The sequence below is a fragment of the Nansenia antarctica genome, assembly GCF_963989245.1.
Source record: "Nansenia antarctica genome assembly, chromosome: 19".
In the NCBI taxonomy this organism is placed as follows: Eukaryota; Metazoa; Chordata; class Actinopteri; order Argentiniformes; family Microstomatidae; genus Nansenia; species Nansenia antarctica.
The window spans coordinates 21,647,926-21,666,986 of NC_137692.1; the positions used below are offsets into that span (position 1 = coordinate 21,647,926).

General features: G+C 44.4%; 2 protein-coding genes across 2 annotated transcripts in view; both read right to left on the bottom strand.

The window, feature by feature from the left end:
- slc36a4 (solute carrier family 36 member 4) overlaps nt 1-19,061 on the bottom strand; it is a gene marked incomplete at its 3' end in the record, with an annotated part of 168,469 nt that overhangs the window by 143,293 nt on the left and 6,115 nt on the right. Inside the window, exons 4-7 of the mRNA XM_080549041.1 lie at nt 17,853-17,941; nt 13,529-13,624; nt 11,599-11,683; nt 8,137-8,442 (exon numbers count right to left, since the gene is read on the bottom strand). Coding sequence (XP_080405167.1) covers nt 8,137-8,442; nt 11,599-11,683; nt 13,529-13,624; nt 17,853-17,941 — 576 coding nt within the window. The remainder of the gene's footprint in view (nt 1-8,136; nt 8,443-11,598; nt 11,684-13,528; nt 13,625-17,852; nt 17,942-19,061) is intronic.
- On the bottom strand, nt 6,272-7,510 carry smco4 (single-pass membrane protein with coiled-coil domains 4). The gene has a single exon (XM_080549180.1). The coding sequence runs from the start codon at nt 7,367-7,369 to the stop codon at nt 7,190-7,192; it is 180 nt and encodes a 59-aa protein (XP_080405306.1). The 5' UTR covers nt 7,370-7,510; the 3' UTR covers nt 6,272-7,189.

The following is a 19,061-nucleotide window of genomic DNA, read 5'->3' on the forward strand; positions in this document are numbered from 1 at the left end:
ATAGAGAACGTCAGCAGCTTTTTGTGTCAAGGTTCTTAGGCTATTTTCAGAAGCTGTCTTTATTAACTCAAGCATCAGGTGTACCATTTCATCTTAGTTTATGTTTAAACACCTGTGAGCCTCAGTGGATAATTATGATGTATCTGTATACACAGCAACGGTTCCCCATGTCACTCTACAGTCACTGGGTACCACTGGCGGACTCAGGGGGGGGGGCAGGGGGGGCGACTGCCCCTCCTGGTGCCCCCACAGTTGAAAAACGTCTCTCTTAAGTGCCCTTTTGAGTGGCAAAAATGAGAGGACGTGCCCTATTGCTGCCCCTCCAATGGTCTAAACCTGACCATGTGCCCCCACAGTTGAAAAACTTCGCACTAAAGTGCCATTTTGAGTGGCGAAATTAGAGGATGTGCCCTATTGGCTGCCCTTCCAATGGTCTAAACTTGACCATGTGCACTGATGGGGTCCCATGTTGTGCAGTAGGTGCCCTTTTTTTCTTTTCGCCCCCCCTGCCCTACAAACAGCCTGAGACCGCCACTGCTGGGTACACAGGTTTCTTTGTTATTTCAATAAATCTGTCTATCACATTTAAGTGTAGAGGGATGAGTGGAATCATGTACAGTATTTTAACACCACAGACTGGTAGTTACCATGAGTTGAATGTGACTCTCACTGACTCAGGCAAGTGGGGGCCACCTGCCCCAGGAGGTAGTGGTGGACCGAACAGAGACACAGTGGCAGGAGGAGAGTGACGTCACATCGCTGCAGACCCAATTGGACCAAGCGCTGGAAGAGGCGTATAACAACGAGGTCAAAGGTCAGCAGCTGAGAGAAGAAACTGAATCTAACAGGAGAAGGTCACAGGATGAAATACAGCGCCTCCTACTGGAGATAGAGATGAACTGCACAGAACAGCAGGTATTATATTGCAATCCTATGATCATGGGCTGAAACAATCTTGTATGATTAACTTCAGTTGGCTTAAGCTATGTTAGCTTTACAAGTGGATTTTTTTTCTGCTCAAAATTGTGTGAATTCTAGCTTCATTAGCAAAAGTGGGATAGATTTAACCTGATGAATTCGGTTTTTTGATTCCAAACACTTGATATTCCTACCAAAAGTGCAGATGTCCAAATCATTTTCCCAGGCGGTTTTCATTTCTCCAGCAGTTATGAGCTCCACAAAGCAGCACTATAGCGTGGTAGAAACGTTCAGTGCCCTGTATGGCAATATGAGGACATCTGCATAATATCCTTTAGAGGTTATACATATTGTCAGTGATCATATCTCTGCCTTGATTGGCAGATACAGTAACAATGTCATTTATACTGAGATGGGTTCTATTCATCAACAAATGCAAGCCTATCTCGGCCAAGTTTCATGGCTGTTACATTTGGCTTCAGAAATCTGTGGAGGAGCTTGACAATCTCACGTCAGACCTGTGGACCACTGAGGACCTCATCCCCGCCAGACAGAGGATGGGGGAGAGGAGAGGGCAGAGCGGGGTGTCCAGGTTGCAGGAGCAGCTACTCGCACAAGAGAACGCTCTGAGGTGGGCTGGAGGTATTACTATCGATGCAACCCCCTGTGAATACACTGCTCAACCCAAACTAATGGCAAAAAAATATATATAAAAAAGTTTGGAAACGTTATTTCAGTCGATTCTTCCTCCCTTTTAATAATACCAACTGGTATTGTATTTTATATCGTTGGAAAGCCTGATTAGTCACCTTTACAACTTGTAAGGATCATGCATTCGTGGAATGAGTAACACAGCTAAACGTGTGGGTAGTGGCCCAAAAAAATTTGCCAAAATCCCCTGCAATATTCTTCTGTGAGGGGGTGTGGGGAAGCTGCAACCGAGCCTGGTGAACAGTGACAGGCAGGGGGCGCTATTAAGACTCTCCAGGGGGTAAAAGCTCTATTCTTACAGAATGATAAGAGGATAACATCATAACAGTGGCGGGCGGTGCATTTCACACCTAGGCCTTCAGTGATGTCCGACACATTCCTACCTGAATTATTCTACCTCTTAATACCATCGTTATGACGCCATGGCTCTAGAAACTAGACAGAAACACAGTATAACCGGGCGTTGCATCACCTTAACATAGTCAGACAAGTACAACAGAGTTATATTAATATTTCCGAAGAATTTTTAATCAATAAATCCGCATTTACAATGAAGAGTGTTAAACTAACATCTTTAAGATCGCTACATTACCCACGTCTGTCGTCTCGTCCACCATAATAGCGACAAAGGGTGCCTTTTTAATCTCCATTTTGATCTCTTCTCCCATCACTTCAGCAATAGCAAAAATCAGGTCGTTTTGTATTTTGCCTGACGTCTCAGTAAACACTTTGTTTGTGGACAGGTGGTAATGTACATCTGGGTTGTTTTCAGCAAGAAAAGAAAGCGCACTTGTTCGTTGAGCTGTAAATCCACTCGGGTGTCCCCAATAAAGTCCATTCATTCAAAGGTGTTCAAAAGTCCCACATCTACCGGCATAGTTACGCATCTCAATAGTGAATATCAATAGTGCGTATCAATAGTGCGTATCCAATCAAAAGACGTGCTGGGTGCTGACATCATTGAGCCTTACAGCAGGCGCCGTTGTTGCTATTGCTCGCCGACTCGAAATCTACGTAGGTTTCCACTAGGAACGCCAGAGGTTTACTCGTTCAACGTTAAGTTACAGGTCGTATCCGCGGCACCGTTTATTGTGCAGGCGGGCAGATTTTGGAGCCCCCTGGCAACACATTTTGATTGGATAAAAGCTCTAACATAAAGGCCAGCCCTCCAAATCTCAATCGGAGACTGGAAGCAGCGCAACCAAGAGGAAAGCTATGAAATGAAGAGAATAGACTATGGGGAATCATTAATACATATTTGTGGAAAAAATATATTAAAATAAAATGTATATTCTGATGATGTTTAGGCCAGCAGAGAAGGCCTTGCTGGCCCTGACGGCACACCACTGCATCATGATATAGACGGCACAGTGGGCACTGCAGTCTGTAGTGGTGATGAGAGAACATGTCCTCTTTCACTCTATACTGACATTCTTTACTCTGGTAAAATGTGAAAAGGGAAATGAAGAGAATGGAAAACGTAGAATGGACCGAGAGGAAAGGCCTTAATGTCTTATTGGTCTGCCCCTCCCTCCCTCCCTCTCTCTCTCCTTCTGTCAGACTGGAGGCCTGTCACTCTGCTGCCCCCCCGCTGCAGGAGTCTCTTGTGAAGGAGGAACTGCAGTGCCTGGAGCATGCTGGGAAATTCAAGGATAATGCAATCGCCACGGTACTGTCCCCATGATGACGCAACAGGAGTTCAGATTCAATTGAACACTTACCGTCAAGACGCCAGGATACAGAGGGATTCATTTTAAATAGTCGAAAACAAGATGAAAAATATAACCGCAAGTGGCAGTTGGGGCGTGTTCCTACAGATATAGAGAGAGCCCCCCATAACCATAAATGGGGTAAGATTGACAGACACGGGGTGGATCTACACCTACAGACAGGTTGTAGATTGACAGATAGGGGGTAGACCTACAGACAGGGGGGTAGACCGACCACTCACCTAATATGGGCCAAGTTGAACTCATGATATACTAAGCTATGATATTATCTCTTCTCAGAGATAACAACAAACACTGAGAGAAGCTGACAGACAGAGTTGGGCCACGCTCTAATTTACACCATATGTCTCCCCTCCGACTGTTAATGAGACACCAGGAAGAGGGGGGGAGACCTTAGGGAAGAGCGGGATTTATTCAAACTGACATCTTGTTTGGGGCCCTCCTTAACGTAATGGGTCTGCTTGTTATTTTTTGCTTCACAGTGAATGGAGCAGAGTAGATGCCCGTGCTGGGAGTCGAGAGGGAGGGGGTAGATTGAGGTGGAGTGGTGTCTCAACCTCCTCTATTTCACAGGCCCTTTAATAGCTTTTTTCTCTGCTGTGACATTTATGGAGATAATCGGTCATTAAAAAAGCACAATCTACTGTAGGCAATATAATAGGGGTCGGTGTAAATTTATTAGAATGTTCTCACCATGAAGATATATATGGTCGCTTTGCATAAAAGTGATCTATACCGCTTCTAAGTGCTTTGGGGAGAATCTCTAAGAGGTTTAAATCATGCCCTTCTGCTAATTAAATATGCACGCACGCACGTACACACGCACGCAATACTACTACTGCCGAGCAGTAAAGTAGATTGTGAGAGGAGAACAATTAAGCCTTTCTTTCTTTAACGATGAGGAATGGGTCATGTTCTCAAACGGCTATCGAGAGGTTATTTTACACGAGCCCTTTCTGAGTCTAACTTTACTACTTTTCGTCCGTCCATCATGTACGTATGTAAGCATATTCCTTATTTCTCATTACGTTCTGCTTATCTGTAACAGACAATCTCAATTCACAGTCGATTGTCGTTGTGTCTCTTGTACCCGTAAAGAAGACCCCTAGCCATGAAGGACGTCTACATGGTACCACAGAATTTACAAAGGAGGGGGAGCAACTAGCGAAGAGGGAGCATGCCTGGGAGGTGCTCAGAACCATTGCTCATCCAAGGTAAGGCCTTCCCCTTGGCAAATCGGGTTGGACATCTGATGGTTCTCCTGTCTCCAGTCGCTGATTGTTTATGGAGTTCTTCAAGTCAGACAAGACACTTTACAACTTGTGGCATCCCCATTGGGTGCAGCCGAGGATTGCCCCCTTGACCTAGTGGTAGCATGCTAGCTGCAAAGTATTTAAAATTATTTCAAATACCCATTCAAACCCTAGGTCACTACCACTCCTCGCTGCTATACCCTACATACCCTGCTACCAGCTCTAGGATCTGTTGAAACTGTAAACCACCAGAATGTGCTGTAGACTTGAATTAAGTGTTTTTGAGAGAGGTCTCACACGCTGACTGGTATGTGATTGGCTGTGGGCTCCTGTATCCAATCAGCTGGGAGCAAACTGGGACCAGAAACCACCCTGAGAAGAAACCACCACGTCTCCATGGTAACAGAGACAGGGCAAAGGAGATAACAGCTGAGGCGAATGGGAGTTGGACTTTATGTCATGCCTTTAGCCACCAGGAGATGGTGCAACTACAGGTGAGCAATAGAGACGATCCTGAAGTTATAATCTTGCGGTCCGAGTGGTGTTGCAAAATATGAGGCACACAGATTAGATCCAGGTCAGTGTAGATCTTCTCAATGCCTGGAGAAAACATTAACACTAACCTTAAACCCTAACTCAGAACCTAAACAGAATTTCAAACACACACACACAAAAAAAATCTCTTTCTGTTTCTTATTTCCTTTATTGGTAGTGTGTAGGTCAAGTGTGTTATTTGTGCTGCAAGTAGTACATAGGCTGTGGATGTGAAGTTTATGCTCAAGAAAGGAAAGTTAGGTAAAGCTATGGTTGGGGTTAACAGGTTAGTTTCTCAGTCTACTTAATTTAGCAATTCGTGAGATTAGAATGATAAGGTTCTATCTCTGTTTAGGGTCGTTCAGAGATATTGAGCGTCAACGTTTTTACATTCCATTATGTTTTGTGAGATGGAACCTTTGTATTTTATGAATTACTAACTAAAAAATGTCAACATTTTAAAAATAACACCACACAGGCATTAATAAACACCTAATGGATCAGATTATGTACAAAAAACTCAATTTTGACAAAAATGGAGATAGAACCTTAGAATTCTAACGTCACCAATTCTCACCCCCGTTTCCAGTCTAACCAAACCAAACCCCTTGTCTGCAGTGTTCAGAGTCCACACCGGGGGAGCTCTTTCTCCAGGAGGAGGAGAGGAGGCTGAGGGAGCTCGAGAACTGCTTCTACTCCCACATCCAGCAGCTCAACTGGGACACAAGCAGAACCATAGAGCTCCATAGTGCCACCTAGATGCCTGGAGGGGCACTGTATCCCTTGGTTATAATAATAATAACTTTATTTGTATAGCACTTTTCCTGCAAACGTTGCAGCTCAAAGTGCTTTAATCATTATATGAAATTAAATGAGATTAATGAGATTATAATGAGATTAATGCCATATATGAGATTATGATTGATTCAATTGAAATCATGTCACACATGTTTGTCTAAAAGTGTGTTTGTTTGCAATATTTTTATAATGTAGATTTTGTTTTTCTTCAGTTCCTGTGAACTGTGGGGCATGAATCAAACCAAAAACAGGAAATAAATACACATGGTTGTTTAGCCTTCTTTATTAACTGAAACAGGAACATTGTCAAATGTTTTTTAAGGCACATCTTCACATCTGCACAGATGTCAATCAAAGTCAGAGTTGTCAATAACTTAACGGTACAAAGTGTTTAGCGCTTGGATTGTACATGGAATACATGGGTGTCATTGCGTTCTGTGATGCATTAACATCTTTCCAACACATTCATAAAACATCACATACAATCAATCAGGATGAACTCCTGAGCTGCATTCAACTATCAGAACAGACAGGACAAATTGCTGGCATGTTTGAATACTTCTATCGGACATAGTTTGATACATTCCAAAGACATAGCTTGAAGAAGTGAAACTAGTTAAATGCTTGCGTGATAAGGCCCCTGTCATGTGACCTTAATCTTAAAACACATTGCTCAACAATGCAGTCGATTCATTTGTTTTTGTCACACTTTTAAAATGCATCGACCTTTTCGCCTGACGAAACACATCCCTGGCTAATAAACTTGGCAAGCTGTGCAATTGTAGTCCTTTGGTAAACATTGAAATCGAAACTCTTAAGACAGCACCAGAGCCAATATGAAATCCAACTGGCATTGGAAAAAAACGAGGGGGATATAGGCTAGTGTAATGGATGGTAAAGTTCTGCCTTTGACACAAACATCTTCATCCATCAAAAGGCACCTATTAAAGCCACTGGTAGAACCTACTTCTTCTTCATTCAATCTGATTGTTTTGCAGCTCAAATTTTCTCTCGTGGCAACTCACTGCACTTGGGAGGGGAAGCATCGTTTAAGACATGGCTGGTGATGAACTGACTCCTCTGGACCAAGCATGCACAGAGGAGGGGGAGAAAGGTAGGGATGAGAGACCAGAGGATGGCCATAGGGGATGAGAAGTGTAGGAGGGAGTTGGGGGTGCAGTGAGTCTTAAGTTTGTGAGGATCCAGTCCTTAGGTTGAGTGTATATATACCCCTGGGGGCATATTCTACTCGATGGCCCCGGGCCTTGTGGCCACGTAGACAAACACCACGATGAGCAGCACCACCACGGCCAGGGTGGGCAGCACCACGGTGCCCACCTGCTGCCGCGCCTCCTGCATGGCCTGCTTGCGCTCCTTCTTGTCCTTAGACGTCTCCTTCTTTGCTTTGCCCTTCAGCTGCCTCATGGTGGCTGGTGGCTCCCCCCCCCTGGGCCCTGGCCGGCACACAGCAGACACACAGCTCAGCTCAGGAACCCTCTGACCCTCTGGTTCCTCACAGGTTCACTTCTGCACTTGCAATCCCCTCGGGTGGTCCAAATCACTCGTCCAAGAACACAGCACGAGTCAACACCTGTGACCAGAAGAAAAAAAATACAAATATTTTAGTTAAATCAGAAAAGAGTAACATTTTTAAGTAAAAAAAGGGCACCTACTGCACAACATGGGACCCCATCAGTGCACATGGTCTAGTTTAGACCATTGGAAGGGCAGCCAATAGGGCACATCCTCTAATTTTGCCACTCAAAAGGGCACTTTAGTGTGACGTTTTTCAACTTTGGGGGCACATGGTCAAGTTTAGACCATTGGAGGGGCACCAATAGGGCACGTCCTCTCATTTTCGCCACTCAAAAGGGCACTTAATCGAGACGTTTTTCAACCGTGGGGGCACCAGGAGGGGCAGTCGCCCCCCATGCCCCCCCCCCCCCCCTGAGTCCGCCAGTGGCACACAGCCACCTTAACTACGTGAAGAGCACATCGTATACAAAATAAAATACATTGGTTCTGTAGCCTATTCTTGCAAATGACGTTGATAAAGGAGACAAATGCAAATGTGAGAATTACAAAAAAAAAATGTTTATGAGGAGGAAGCTGAGCTCTTGCCTATGGAAACGCTACGATGTGTCAGAGTATGACAGTGTGAGACATGGAGGCATGGAGACGCAGAGGCTTACAGTCATGATGTACTGGAAGATGATGACCACGCTGACGGCCATGCAGATGTTGGCCACGAAGGACAGGACGGCCATCTTCTTCAGGTCCTTCATGAACACCAGCAGGATGAGGAAGGGCAGGCAGAAGAGCATGTAGAGGCGCAGGTCCAGGTCCCAGGGCTCTGCCGCCGTCACCACGGCTACCGACGGGGGGGTGGTGGCCATGGGCCCAGAACCTGCTGGCACCAGGGTGTCCACCGAGGCATTGGCGAAGGACAGGACAGACCCATCCCCCAGTGTGACATTGCCTTTGTATCCCTCCACCACCTAGAGAGGACAGACACACACACACACACACACGCACACACACACGCACACGCACACGCACACACACTGCAATGATTAATGGTCATCTCGTAACGAGTGAAGCTCACCTCTCCCCTTCACCCCGTCGACCTTCAGGAACGGCCCAGCGCTGTGTCTTCCAGTGTGGAGATTGATTACCTCCGCCGCTAAGAAGACATCCCTTTAATCCCTACATGGAGATGGGAGATGGGTAGGCTAGAGGGTGGGGTGGGTGGGTGCTAGCACTGAGTGGGGTGTCAGGGGGGTGTGTGGTGGGGGTCCCTGGTGGGTGTGCTAGAAGGTGGACCATGACACTAGGAGGTATGGAGCTGAGGAGGGTAAATGGGTTCTAGGAACTCAGGAGGTTCTGGAGAAATGAAGTTGTTGGCTGATAGCTGAGGAAGATGCTGCCTCGGTATCAAAACATGAGGAGGGATCCTCCAGAGTCATGATTGTAGTGGTCTGATGTTTGGTAAATGGCTTGAGTAAGATCTTTTAGTCATAAGGATTCGTTAAGGAGCATTATGAGCACTATAAAAGGCCACGTATATATACATTATAACATGATTAGAAATGCTTTTAATATAACACTCAATATGCAGTAGAATTCAATACTTATAACAAAAGACCCACAGCATTTCAATGGCCAAGGCTTTCTCACTACACAGTTGATTTTGAATGTTACACCTGAATAAGGACCATTTCATACACGGAGAGGAGGGGGGGGGGGGGTAAGTTCTAAGGTTCTAAGCTGATGACAACATAATAGTCCTTGAATGTCAAGTTCCTGTTTCACATGAGAATATAATGGCTACTATTGAGTGGGTTACCACAGTAACTTCCATACAGATCCTATATCTGCATAGCCAATTTAAGCTGCTGCGTGGTCTCTCCTCGCCTCCGAAAGTAATTTTGGGAGCTTATCATTAACGCAGCTGGAAGTGGACCGGCCTCTTGCTTGTGCTAAGCGGCTCCCGATGAAAAAAACTCTTCTCAGAGAAATAACGATCCGAAAACTTTGCCAATTAATATTCAACACTACATCAGGGGGGCGTAGCGATAGGCAGGATCATCGACACATGATCCTGCCATCTCAGGAAGTAGAATACGTTTATTAAAATCACACTGGCTCGAGCCCTACAGATGGAAATGGCACTGGGTGATTTAAACACATTCACTCCTTCAAAATCATGCTACGTTACCATCTCACTCAGCAAGTTTCTTACCCCTAACTCATCTTCATTAGCTCAAGATCGTAAATCACCCATCAGCTTTTTAGTAGCATGTGTTTCTCTCCCTATAAAATACACACTGTGATGATGCTTGTACACCGCGATTGGTATGAGGTATGAGCTGTACCATATGTTGAATGACATAACCTTGAGTGTGCATTTACTATGGTAATGTAAGCTTGCCTGTGTGTAGTACAAAATTGATATCTTTACGTGTGTAAGCTTGTTTGCTTTAATGAAATGCCAGGGGATGAATAATGAACAAGCTGGAAAGGTAAGTGGTGTGCTGGGAAGTTGGCGGGTAGTGATGATGTCATATGATAGGGTAGTGATGATGTCATATGATAGGGTATATGTTAGGTTCAGGGTAGTGATGATGTCATATGATAGGGTATATGTTAGGTTCAGGGTAGTGATGATGTCATATGATAGGGTATATGTTAGGTTTAGGGAGTAGTACAGGGTACAGCGTAGTACAGGGCTTATAAACTATATTGTGACGTTAGAATTATAAGGTTATATCTCCATTTTTGTCAGAATGGAGTTTTTTACATAATCTGATCCATTAGGTGTTTATTAATGCCTGTGTGGTGTTATTTTTAAAATGTTGACATTGTTTTGTTAGTAATTCATAAAATACAAAGGTTCCATCTCACAAAACATAATCAAATGTAAAAACGTCAATATCTCTGAACTACCCTAAACGGAGATAGAACCTTATCATTCTAAGCTCACGATTTGCCATTTCCCTGAGCGCAGCACTACATTGGGTATCAAAACAGCCCAGTGATCCATTTAGAATTTGTTTGTGTTGACCACAGCATGGCCTATCATAGGGCTTTCACACGCCAAGGAACCGTTCCGGTTCACGTTTGCGAACCAAGTCTGGAACCGGCCGGCATGTTCCGACCGAAAATAAACTGGTTCGGAGCCTAAACTAACACACACGCTTATACAGTAAGTCAGAATGTAATGCTTTCTGATTGGCTACTGTAAGGGCACAAGGGGTAGATGTGAGTTCAGTTAATACTCTATATAAGTCTAATAATGTGACACAAATGGGCTGTGAAGTTGCACGTCAATATCAAACACATCCATGAAACGTTTTCACAAAGAAGAGAGAGGGAAAGAGAGAGAGATTTGTTTTTAAATGTTCAGTCAACAATGAGTTTCAGTCCTGTTTCCAACTTCAAATTTCCCATTGAGGAGGAAGTGTACCAGGAAATATGACTCCCTCCAAAGTCATACCAATCAAGTGTGGCAACATTTAAGTTTGGCTTTGGAATTTGAGAGTCACTGCATGAGGTCTTGTCCATATGGAAATAGGCAACAATCGATGCTATTTGATAAGGAAAAGATGATGAAGATCTGATACAGAGTAAGAAATTGTATGACAATGTGTGAGCTTAGAATTATAAGGTTCTATCTCCGTTTAGGGTAGTTCAGAGATTGAGCGTCAAAGTTTTTACATTCCATTATGTTTTGTGAGATGGAACCTTTGTATTTTATGAATTACTAACTCAAAAATGTCAACATTTTTAAAAATAACACCACACAGGCATTAATAAACACATAATGGATCAGATTATGTAAAAAACTCAATTTTGACAAAAATGGAGATAGAACCGTATAATTCTAACGTCACGGATGATAGCAAGAGAAAGATAGGGCTGAGATAGAGTTAAGGCTGAAAGCTCTGAGACAGGACAGCGCTGACGCCCTCTAGGGATCATTGTATATCACTGCAACACATCTTTCTGCTTTTGATTGGTAGAAACATCAGGACACACAACACACTTCTCTGTTTTTGATTCATGGGGAACATCGACCGAGAACACACATGTTTTGACTGGTAGGAACATTGAGAGACACAGCCATGTAACAACATTATAGGCATACAACATACCTGTTTGATATTCTCTGCCAGGAAGACAAAGTATGCACTGCAGAAGCCCAGCTGGGTCAACACCAGGAAGAAGTTAACCAGGTGCCTAGGACAGAGATATACAAACCGTTAGAATTATAAGGTTCTATCTGAATTTTTGTCAAAACTGAGGTTTTTTTTACATAATCTGATCCATTAGGTGTTTATTAATGCCTGTGTGGTGTTATTTTTAAAATGTTGACATTTTTTAGTTAGTAATTCATGAAATACAAAGGTTCCATCTCACAAAACATAATGGAATGTAAAAACTTTGACGCTCAATATCTCTGAACCGCCCTAAACGGAGATAGAACCTTATAATTCTAAGCTCACGAAACACATTGAACCAATTCTATCTCACCTGGGCAGTTTCTTGAATAAGTGAATGGTATTCAAGCTGCCCTCGAACAGGAGGTACAGGACCCCGGCCGCTAAGACAAACAGACTGAAGGACTGCTTCTACCACAGGGCCGTCAAGGCCCTGAACACAGAAAAGGCCTAAGTTCTGGGCCCAGGACAGTCCGGACGGATTGTATGGCAGCTAGTGCTGAGGCACAAACATGTACATTTTCAAGCCTGCAAACTGTGACACTTTAAAATAATGTGAAAAAATACTTTCTTGTGCAATATGACAACCCTAGTTGACTATCTGTGCAGTATAGTACAGTGGATTGTGTACATAGCCTTTATTGATGTAGCCTTTATTGATGTAAACCAGCTCCTTACCTTCTTGTGATTTTATGCATCTATGCTTTTTCTAAAATGTGTTTTCTTTTTCCTTTCCTAAACACCAGGGGAGCCTCCCCTCCTAAATTTCGTTGTTTGGTACCTGTACTGTAGCAATGACAAATAGAGTCTATCTATCTATTCAATTCTATGAGTAGCAATAATTGCAAAAAAAAAAAATCCAAAATTGTCTGAACTGTTTTTCCTCACTAGAGCTTGTGATTGTGAACTGAACTAGAATGAATATGGTATATGCATATATATGTGTTGTTCTCATACTCAAGTAAAGTCTCAAACTACTTATATGGATACTTCTCTAAAATCCGTCACAACAGTATCAGAATGAACTCTGGGCAAGAGGGGCTATGGATCTCAAAACGCTGTGGGGAATGAAGTGAGTTAGTCTCCAAACAATGGAGAATGCTTTTGGATTGTGAGTTGGGAGTCAATTCATAACGGCACTTCACAAATGCAATCTACGGAGCCCCCCTGGGGTCACATGGTAGAAAAAAATATTTGATGTGTGAATCCGTTCCCTCTGTTTAGTAATTCGTTAGGGTTAGGGTTAGGATTAGGCACTACGAGACAGAACGATCGCAAGGATTCTAACCCTAACCCTAATCCTTGCGATCGTTCTGGCTCGTAGGGCCTAACCCTAACCCTAACCCTAACGAATTAGTAAACCGAGGGAACGGATTCACACATTTAAAAAAATATTCTACCATGTGACTCCAGGGGGGCTCTGTAGCAATCCATTATCATGGAGCACAAACATTAACACTTCTTAGTGCCAATCATGAACAGGCAGTCTTCCTGTTGAGATACTTTTAGTACACACTGGCCCAAGGCCAAACCAATCCGATACTCTTTTCCCCTGCGGGTAGTTCACTTCCCCACATGGCTCTGAAGGGATTGACCAGCAATTGGCCAGTTTCCCGGACACAGATTGAGCCTATCGTGCTCTCCAACTAAAAAGGCATTTTCAATGGAGAAAAATCACATTGGAAAGTAAAGTTTATTCTGGGACATCTTAATTTCTGTCCCGAAAAATGCTCCACGTAGGTGTCAACGGGTTGGCGAGGCCCCTCACCTACCAAATGTGGCACTCTCCCTAAAGCTCACCTGCCAAATGTAGCACTCTTCCTAAAGCTCACCTCCCAAATGTAGCACTCTTCCTAAAGCTCACCTCCCAAATGTAGCACTCTTCCTAAAGCACTTGTATGAGCTGTGCTCCATGGCGAACGCCACCGTGTCACTGTAACCCATGGGAGGCTTCTTCAACCTGGAAGAGAGGAGAGAGAGAAAGGGGGACATGTGTCACAGTGTGTCACATTCTGTACATTCTTTATATGTCACATTCTTTATGTCGTGAGCTCAGAATGATAAGGTTCTATCTCCGTTTAGAATGATAAGGTTCTATCTCCGTTTAGAATGATAAGGTTCTATCTCCGTTCAGAATGATAAGGTTCTATCTCCGTTTAGAATGATAAGGTTCTATCTCCGTTTAGGGCAGTTCAGAGATATTGAGCGTCAACGTTTTTACATTCCATTATGTTTTGTGAGATGGAACCTTTGTATTTTATTAATTACTAACTCAAAAATGTCAACATTTTAAAAATAACACCACACAGGCATTAATAAACACCTAATGGATCAGATTATGTAAAAAAACTCAATTTTGACAAAAATGGAGATAGAACCTTATAATTCTAACGTCACGCTGTGTTACAGAGGAGGGATATCGAGGAGTGGTCCAGTAGCAAAAGATACTATGAAGAAAACAAGGTAAAAACTAAAATGTTGACACAACAAAAAAGAGATGGTAGACAGATACAGTATGATAGATAGATAGATAGACTTTATTTGTCATTGTTACAGTACAGGTACCAAACAACGAAATTTAGGAGGGGAGGCTCCCCCTGGTGTTTAAGAAAGGAAAAAGAAACACATTTTGGAAAAAGCATAGATGCATAAAATCGATGATTGATGAAATGAGAGAGGACCAGTTCAAGGAGACGAGACACAGAGACAGACAGGGTAGGGTGGGGGAGATAGATAGAAGGAAGGAAGCAGAAGGGAGAGTTTAATATTGAGACAGGCTGTCTGAACCAAGTACATTGTGTCCTGGTTGGAATTGGAGTATTATGTACTGTCCAGTTTTGGCTCTGCAGCATCCCTGCATCCCAAACAAAAGTGTCAGAATTGAGGCATAAATCACCCCCCCCGCCCCCCCGCGCTATGGTGAGACCTATGCACAATCTAAAAGTATCTCTCTCTCTCTCTCTCTCTCTCTCTCTCCCTTCCTCCCTCCCTCCCTCCCTCCCCCTTCCTCCCTCCCTCCCTCCCTCCCCCTCTCTCTCCCTCTCCCTCCCTCCCTCTCTTCCTCTCCCTCCCTCCCTCTTCCTCCCCTCCTCCCTCTCTCCCCTCCTCCCTCTCATCTGACAGTACTTGACAGATGAGTAATGGAGTCGCCCGTTAGTTTTACAGCTTGGCGAGGGGAGGAGGAAGCGCTTTAGAGGAATCCATCATTAGGGATATAACTGCACATTAGCCAGCATGTCACCCATGCGTGTCATGAACTTTAAGCAGCAGATTACGTGTTTTAGATTAGATTAGATTCAACTTTATTGTCATTGCAGAGTACTACAGATTAGTATTACACAACGAAATGCAGTTAAGCATCTAACCAGAAGTGCAAATCAAGATGAACATGATATTAATTAGTTGTAGTGTGCAGAGGGCATAAAAAAGAAGCTATATCAAAGAGGCATGTACAACAATGTGCAATGTACAGTATGTGCAAAGATAGTATTGTAAACATCAGTAGTGCAAAGGTTAAAGATTGATCACATTAACCAGGGATGTGCAACCATCATAGTATTGCCATTGTATCCCAGGGTGGTGGGGGGGTCATACTGAGTCACAGTCAAGTATGTGTACATGTGTGTGTGTGTGTGTGTGTGTGGGGGGGGGGGGAATAGTTCAGCGATTGTTTATCAGAGTGACAGCTCTGTGAAAGAAGATGTTCTGTAGCCTGCTGGTACGGGTCCTGAGGATCCTGTACTTCCTGAGTCTCTTAGATAGGTAGGACCGTGGTTGGGGTGAGACGTATTCTCGATGATACTTCCCACCCTCCACCGACACCAGGTTGCCAGGAGGGACTCGATTGCAGGACCTTCCGGTCGGACGGACACATTGCAATTGCTCCAAGGCTGGTTATCTCGGCCATTTTCATACGGTGACTGGGGTGTGTGTCGTTTTCGACGATTAGCACCCCGGGAAGTGATCCTAGAAAGCGCACATAGGATCCGGGGAACATAGGACCCAGGGGAACATAGGACCCAGGGAACATAGGACCCGGGGAACATAGGACCCTGGGAACATAGGACCCAGGGAACATAGAACCCGGGGAACATAGGACCTGGGGAACGTAGGACCCTGGGAACATAGGACCCGGGGAATTTAGGACCCAGGGAACATAGGACCCTGGGAACATAGGACGCGGGGAACATAGGACCCGGGGAACATAGGACCCGGGGAACATAGGACCCGGGGAACATAGGACCCGGGGAACATAGGACCCGGGGAACATAGGACCCAGGGAACATAGGACCTGGGGAACATTGGATCCGGGAACATAGGACCCAGGGAACATAGGACCCAGGGAACATAGGACCTGGGGAACATTGGATCCGGGAACATAGGACCCGGGAACATAGAATACGGGGAACATAGGACCCGGGGAACATAGGACCCGGGGAACATAGGACCCAGGGAACATAGGACCCAGGGAACATAGGACCCAGGGAACATAGGACCCAGGGAACATAGGACCAGGGGAACATAGGACCCAGGGAACATAGGACCCAGGGGAACATAGGACCCGGGGAACATAGGACCCAGGGAACATAGGACCTGGGGAACATAGGACCCAGGGAACATAGGACCCGGGGAACATAGGACCCAGGGAACATAGGACCCAGGGAACATAGGACCCAGGGAACATAGGACCCAGGGAACATAGGACCCAGGGAACATAGGACCCAGGGAACATAGGACCCAGGGAACATAGGACCCAGGGAACATAGGACCCGGGGAACATAGGACCCAGGGAACATAGGACCCGGGGAACATAGGACCTGGGGAACATAGGACCAGGGGAACATAGGACCAGGGGAACATAGGACCTGGGGAACATAGGACCAGGGGAACATAGGACCCGGGGAACATAGAACCCGGGGAACATAGAACCCGGGGAACATAGGACCTGGGGAACATAGGACCCGGGGAACATAGGACCAGGGGAACATAGGACCTGGCGAACATAGGACCCAGGGAACATAGGACCCGGGGAACATAGGACCTGGGGAACGTAGGACCCTTTTTCGGGAGCGGAGAACCATAGGGAGCGGGGAGGGAGCTAAGGTACCGGGGAACATAGGACCCGAGGAACAGCGGACCCGGGGAACATTGGTACGCACCCCTCTGTCATTGCTAGCTTAGCATTAGCATCTGGGAGGATGTAGGCAGCGCTAATAACAACAACAACAGAGAACTCTCTGGGCAGCTAAAGCGGTCTATACTTGATCATCATGTCTTGATCGTCACTGTCACTTTCAAATGTGGAGTGCTGATGAGTCAGTGATGTGAAAAAGATAGGACACCCCAAGAAAATCGTTTTCTTTTTCAACATATGAACATTAGATCTTAATTTTAACAATATTGATGGAGATAATATGACTAAAGAGATAAAACTGGAAGAAAATTTAAAGATTATTTGTAAAATGTCATTAATAGAAATTAAAAATGCCTAAAAATTTGAATTATGTGCACCACGTCAAAAGTGCAAAATGTACTTGAATTGACTTGAACACTGGTTTCAGCTCGCACTCACTAACCAATTAGCTAGCTAACAAACTAAAAGGTTTGGGATACCTATGGGTAAATAATAAAGAAATGTCTAAATACACGAATACGTTGGTCTCAACTAACTAACAGAGGCGATATCTACCTTATGTAGATACGTAGAGACCTTACCGTACGTTGATCGACGCTCTGTAGAAACTCAATTATTATTAATTTCTGAATCATTCATAGATGTCAGTATAGTTCCCAAAACATCTTCATTTCTTTTGCTGGAATGGCCAAGTCCCTCCTTAATCCTATCGAGATGCTGTGGGGTGATTTGAAACGTGCTGGGCATGCGAGACACCCCTCAAACATCACACAGTTGAAATCATTCTGCATGGAGGAGTGGAATGTTCTCCCAGTCAATGTCAGGGGTAAGCAGTTATAGGAAATGTCTAATTGAGGTTATTTCAGCTAAAGGGGGCAATATCAGCTATTAGGGCATAGAGTGACTAAATATTTCATGGGGTGTCGTATTTTTTTCACATGACTATATATAGGCCTATGGACTATGGGCATCTGTGTGTGTGCGTGTGTGTGTGTGTGTGTGTGTGTGTGTGTGTGTGTGTGTGTGTATATAGATTATAGGGAAGTATAGTTACCTCTCAGACAAGTGATGGCTGCAGTGGACCAGGATGTGCATACAGTGGACACAGACCACACCCATCAGCACAAGGCAAAGAGGCCCCACCTGGAAATTACACAAGGACACACACACACACACACACACACACACATCAGGATCAGTATGAACCAGATACAAGTCCAGTCCCGCACAGGGCGCTGATCACAGTCCACTATACTGAATAAGAATGTACTCATACATACTGTACTAATGAATCAGCAAACAGTCACATCAGAAAACAAGACACTCCAAAAGAATCACGAGTGTGGAATAGTTATTTGGCATCCCATGCATTTATCCTCCAACATATTCTTTTCCCCCCACAACAAAAAAGGTATTGAATACCTTTCTTGAACAAAAGTTGGTACCTTCGCTTCAAAAAATCACTAACTACAGGCAGGTCTCTCTCTATAGCGTTCAACACAGTCATTTATCGACACAAAACAAGTGCCATAAGTACATTTATGGGTGACAGACAGTTTTGCAGTTTCTATTACTCTATATGTTACGGTACATGTGGGAATACGGTACATGTGGGAAAACTAGGGTTAGGGTTAGGTGCTAGGGTGCTACGGTTAGGGTTAGGGGTAGGGGTAGGGTTAGGGTTAGGGTTAGACATGCCAGCATGTACCAAGTCGACGTAGCATCTAACCCTAACCCTAGTTGTCCCACATGTACCGTATTCCCACATGTACCGTAACATATACATTTGCTAGCCTGTTTGTTTGTGTTTGTGTGTGTGTGTGTGTATAAGTGAGTGAATCACAGAAGCCAATCAGTCTGTCCTCCCTAAGCCCTCAAGGCCCAAGCACATATTTGCCTTCCCCCACGATATACTATTGGCAAACATTACAGGCAAGGCAAGGACATCCAGTGCCCTCCATAAGTATAAGGAAAGAGGAAGAATGTGTCCTTCGTTTAGCTCTATACTCCCAACAGTTTGAATTTGAAATCAAAACAATTACCGGTATTATAGGGTCAATGTAGAAATTCTTTATTTCAGATTAGTTTCACTATTTAGAAAGAGTCTATTTTTTTTAAACATACTCCCCCTATTTCAGGGCTCCAAAGGGTATTTCGTTGTTAAGTCGTGACGTGTTTCCGGGTCCAAAGTTGGCTGAGGCGCTGTCTTCGAAATGTCTCAGTAATAATAATAATTCATTATATTTATATAGCGCTTTTCCGA

Excerpts from the sequence above, each read along its gene's own strand:
- smco4 (XM_080549180.1), bottom strand. The coding sequence starts at position 7,369 with ATGAGGCAGCTGAAGGGCAAAGCAAAGAAGGAGACGTCTAAGGACAAG.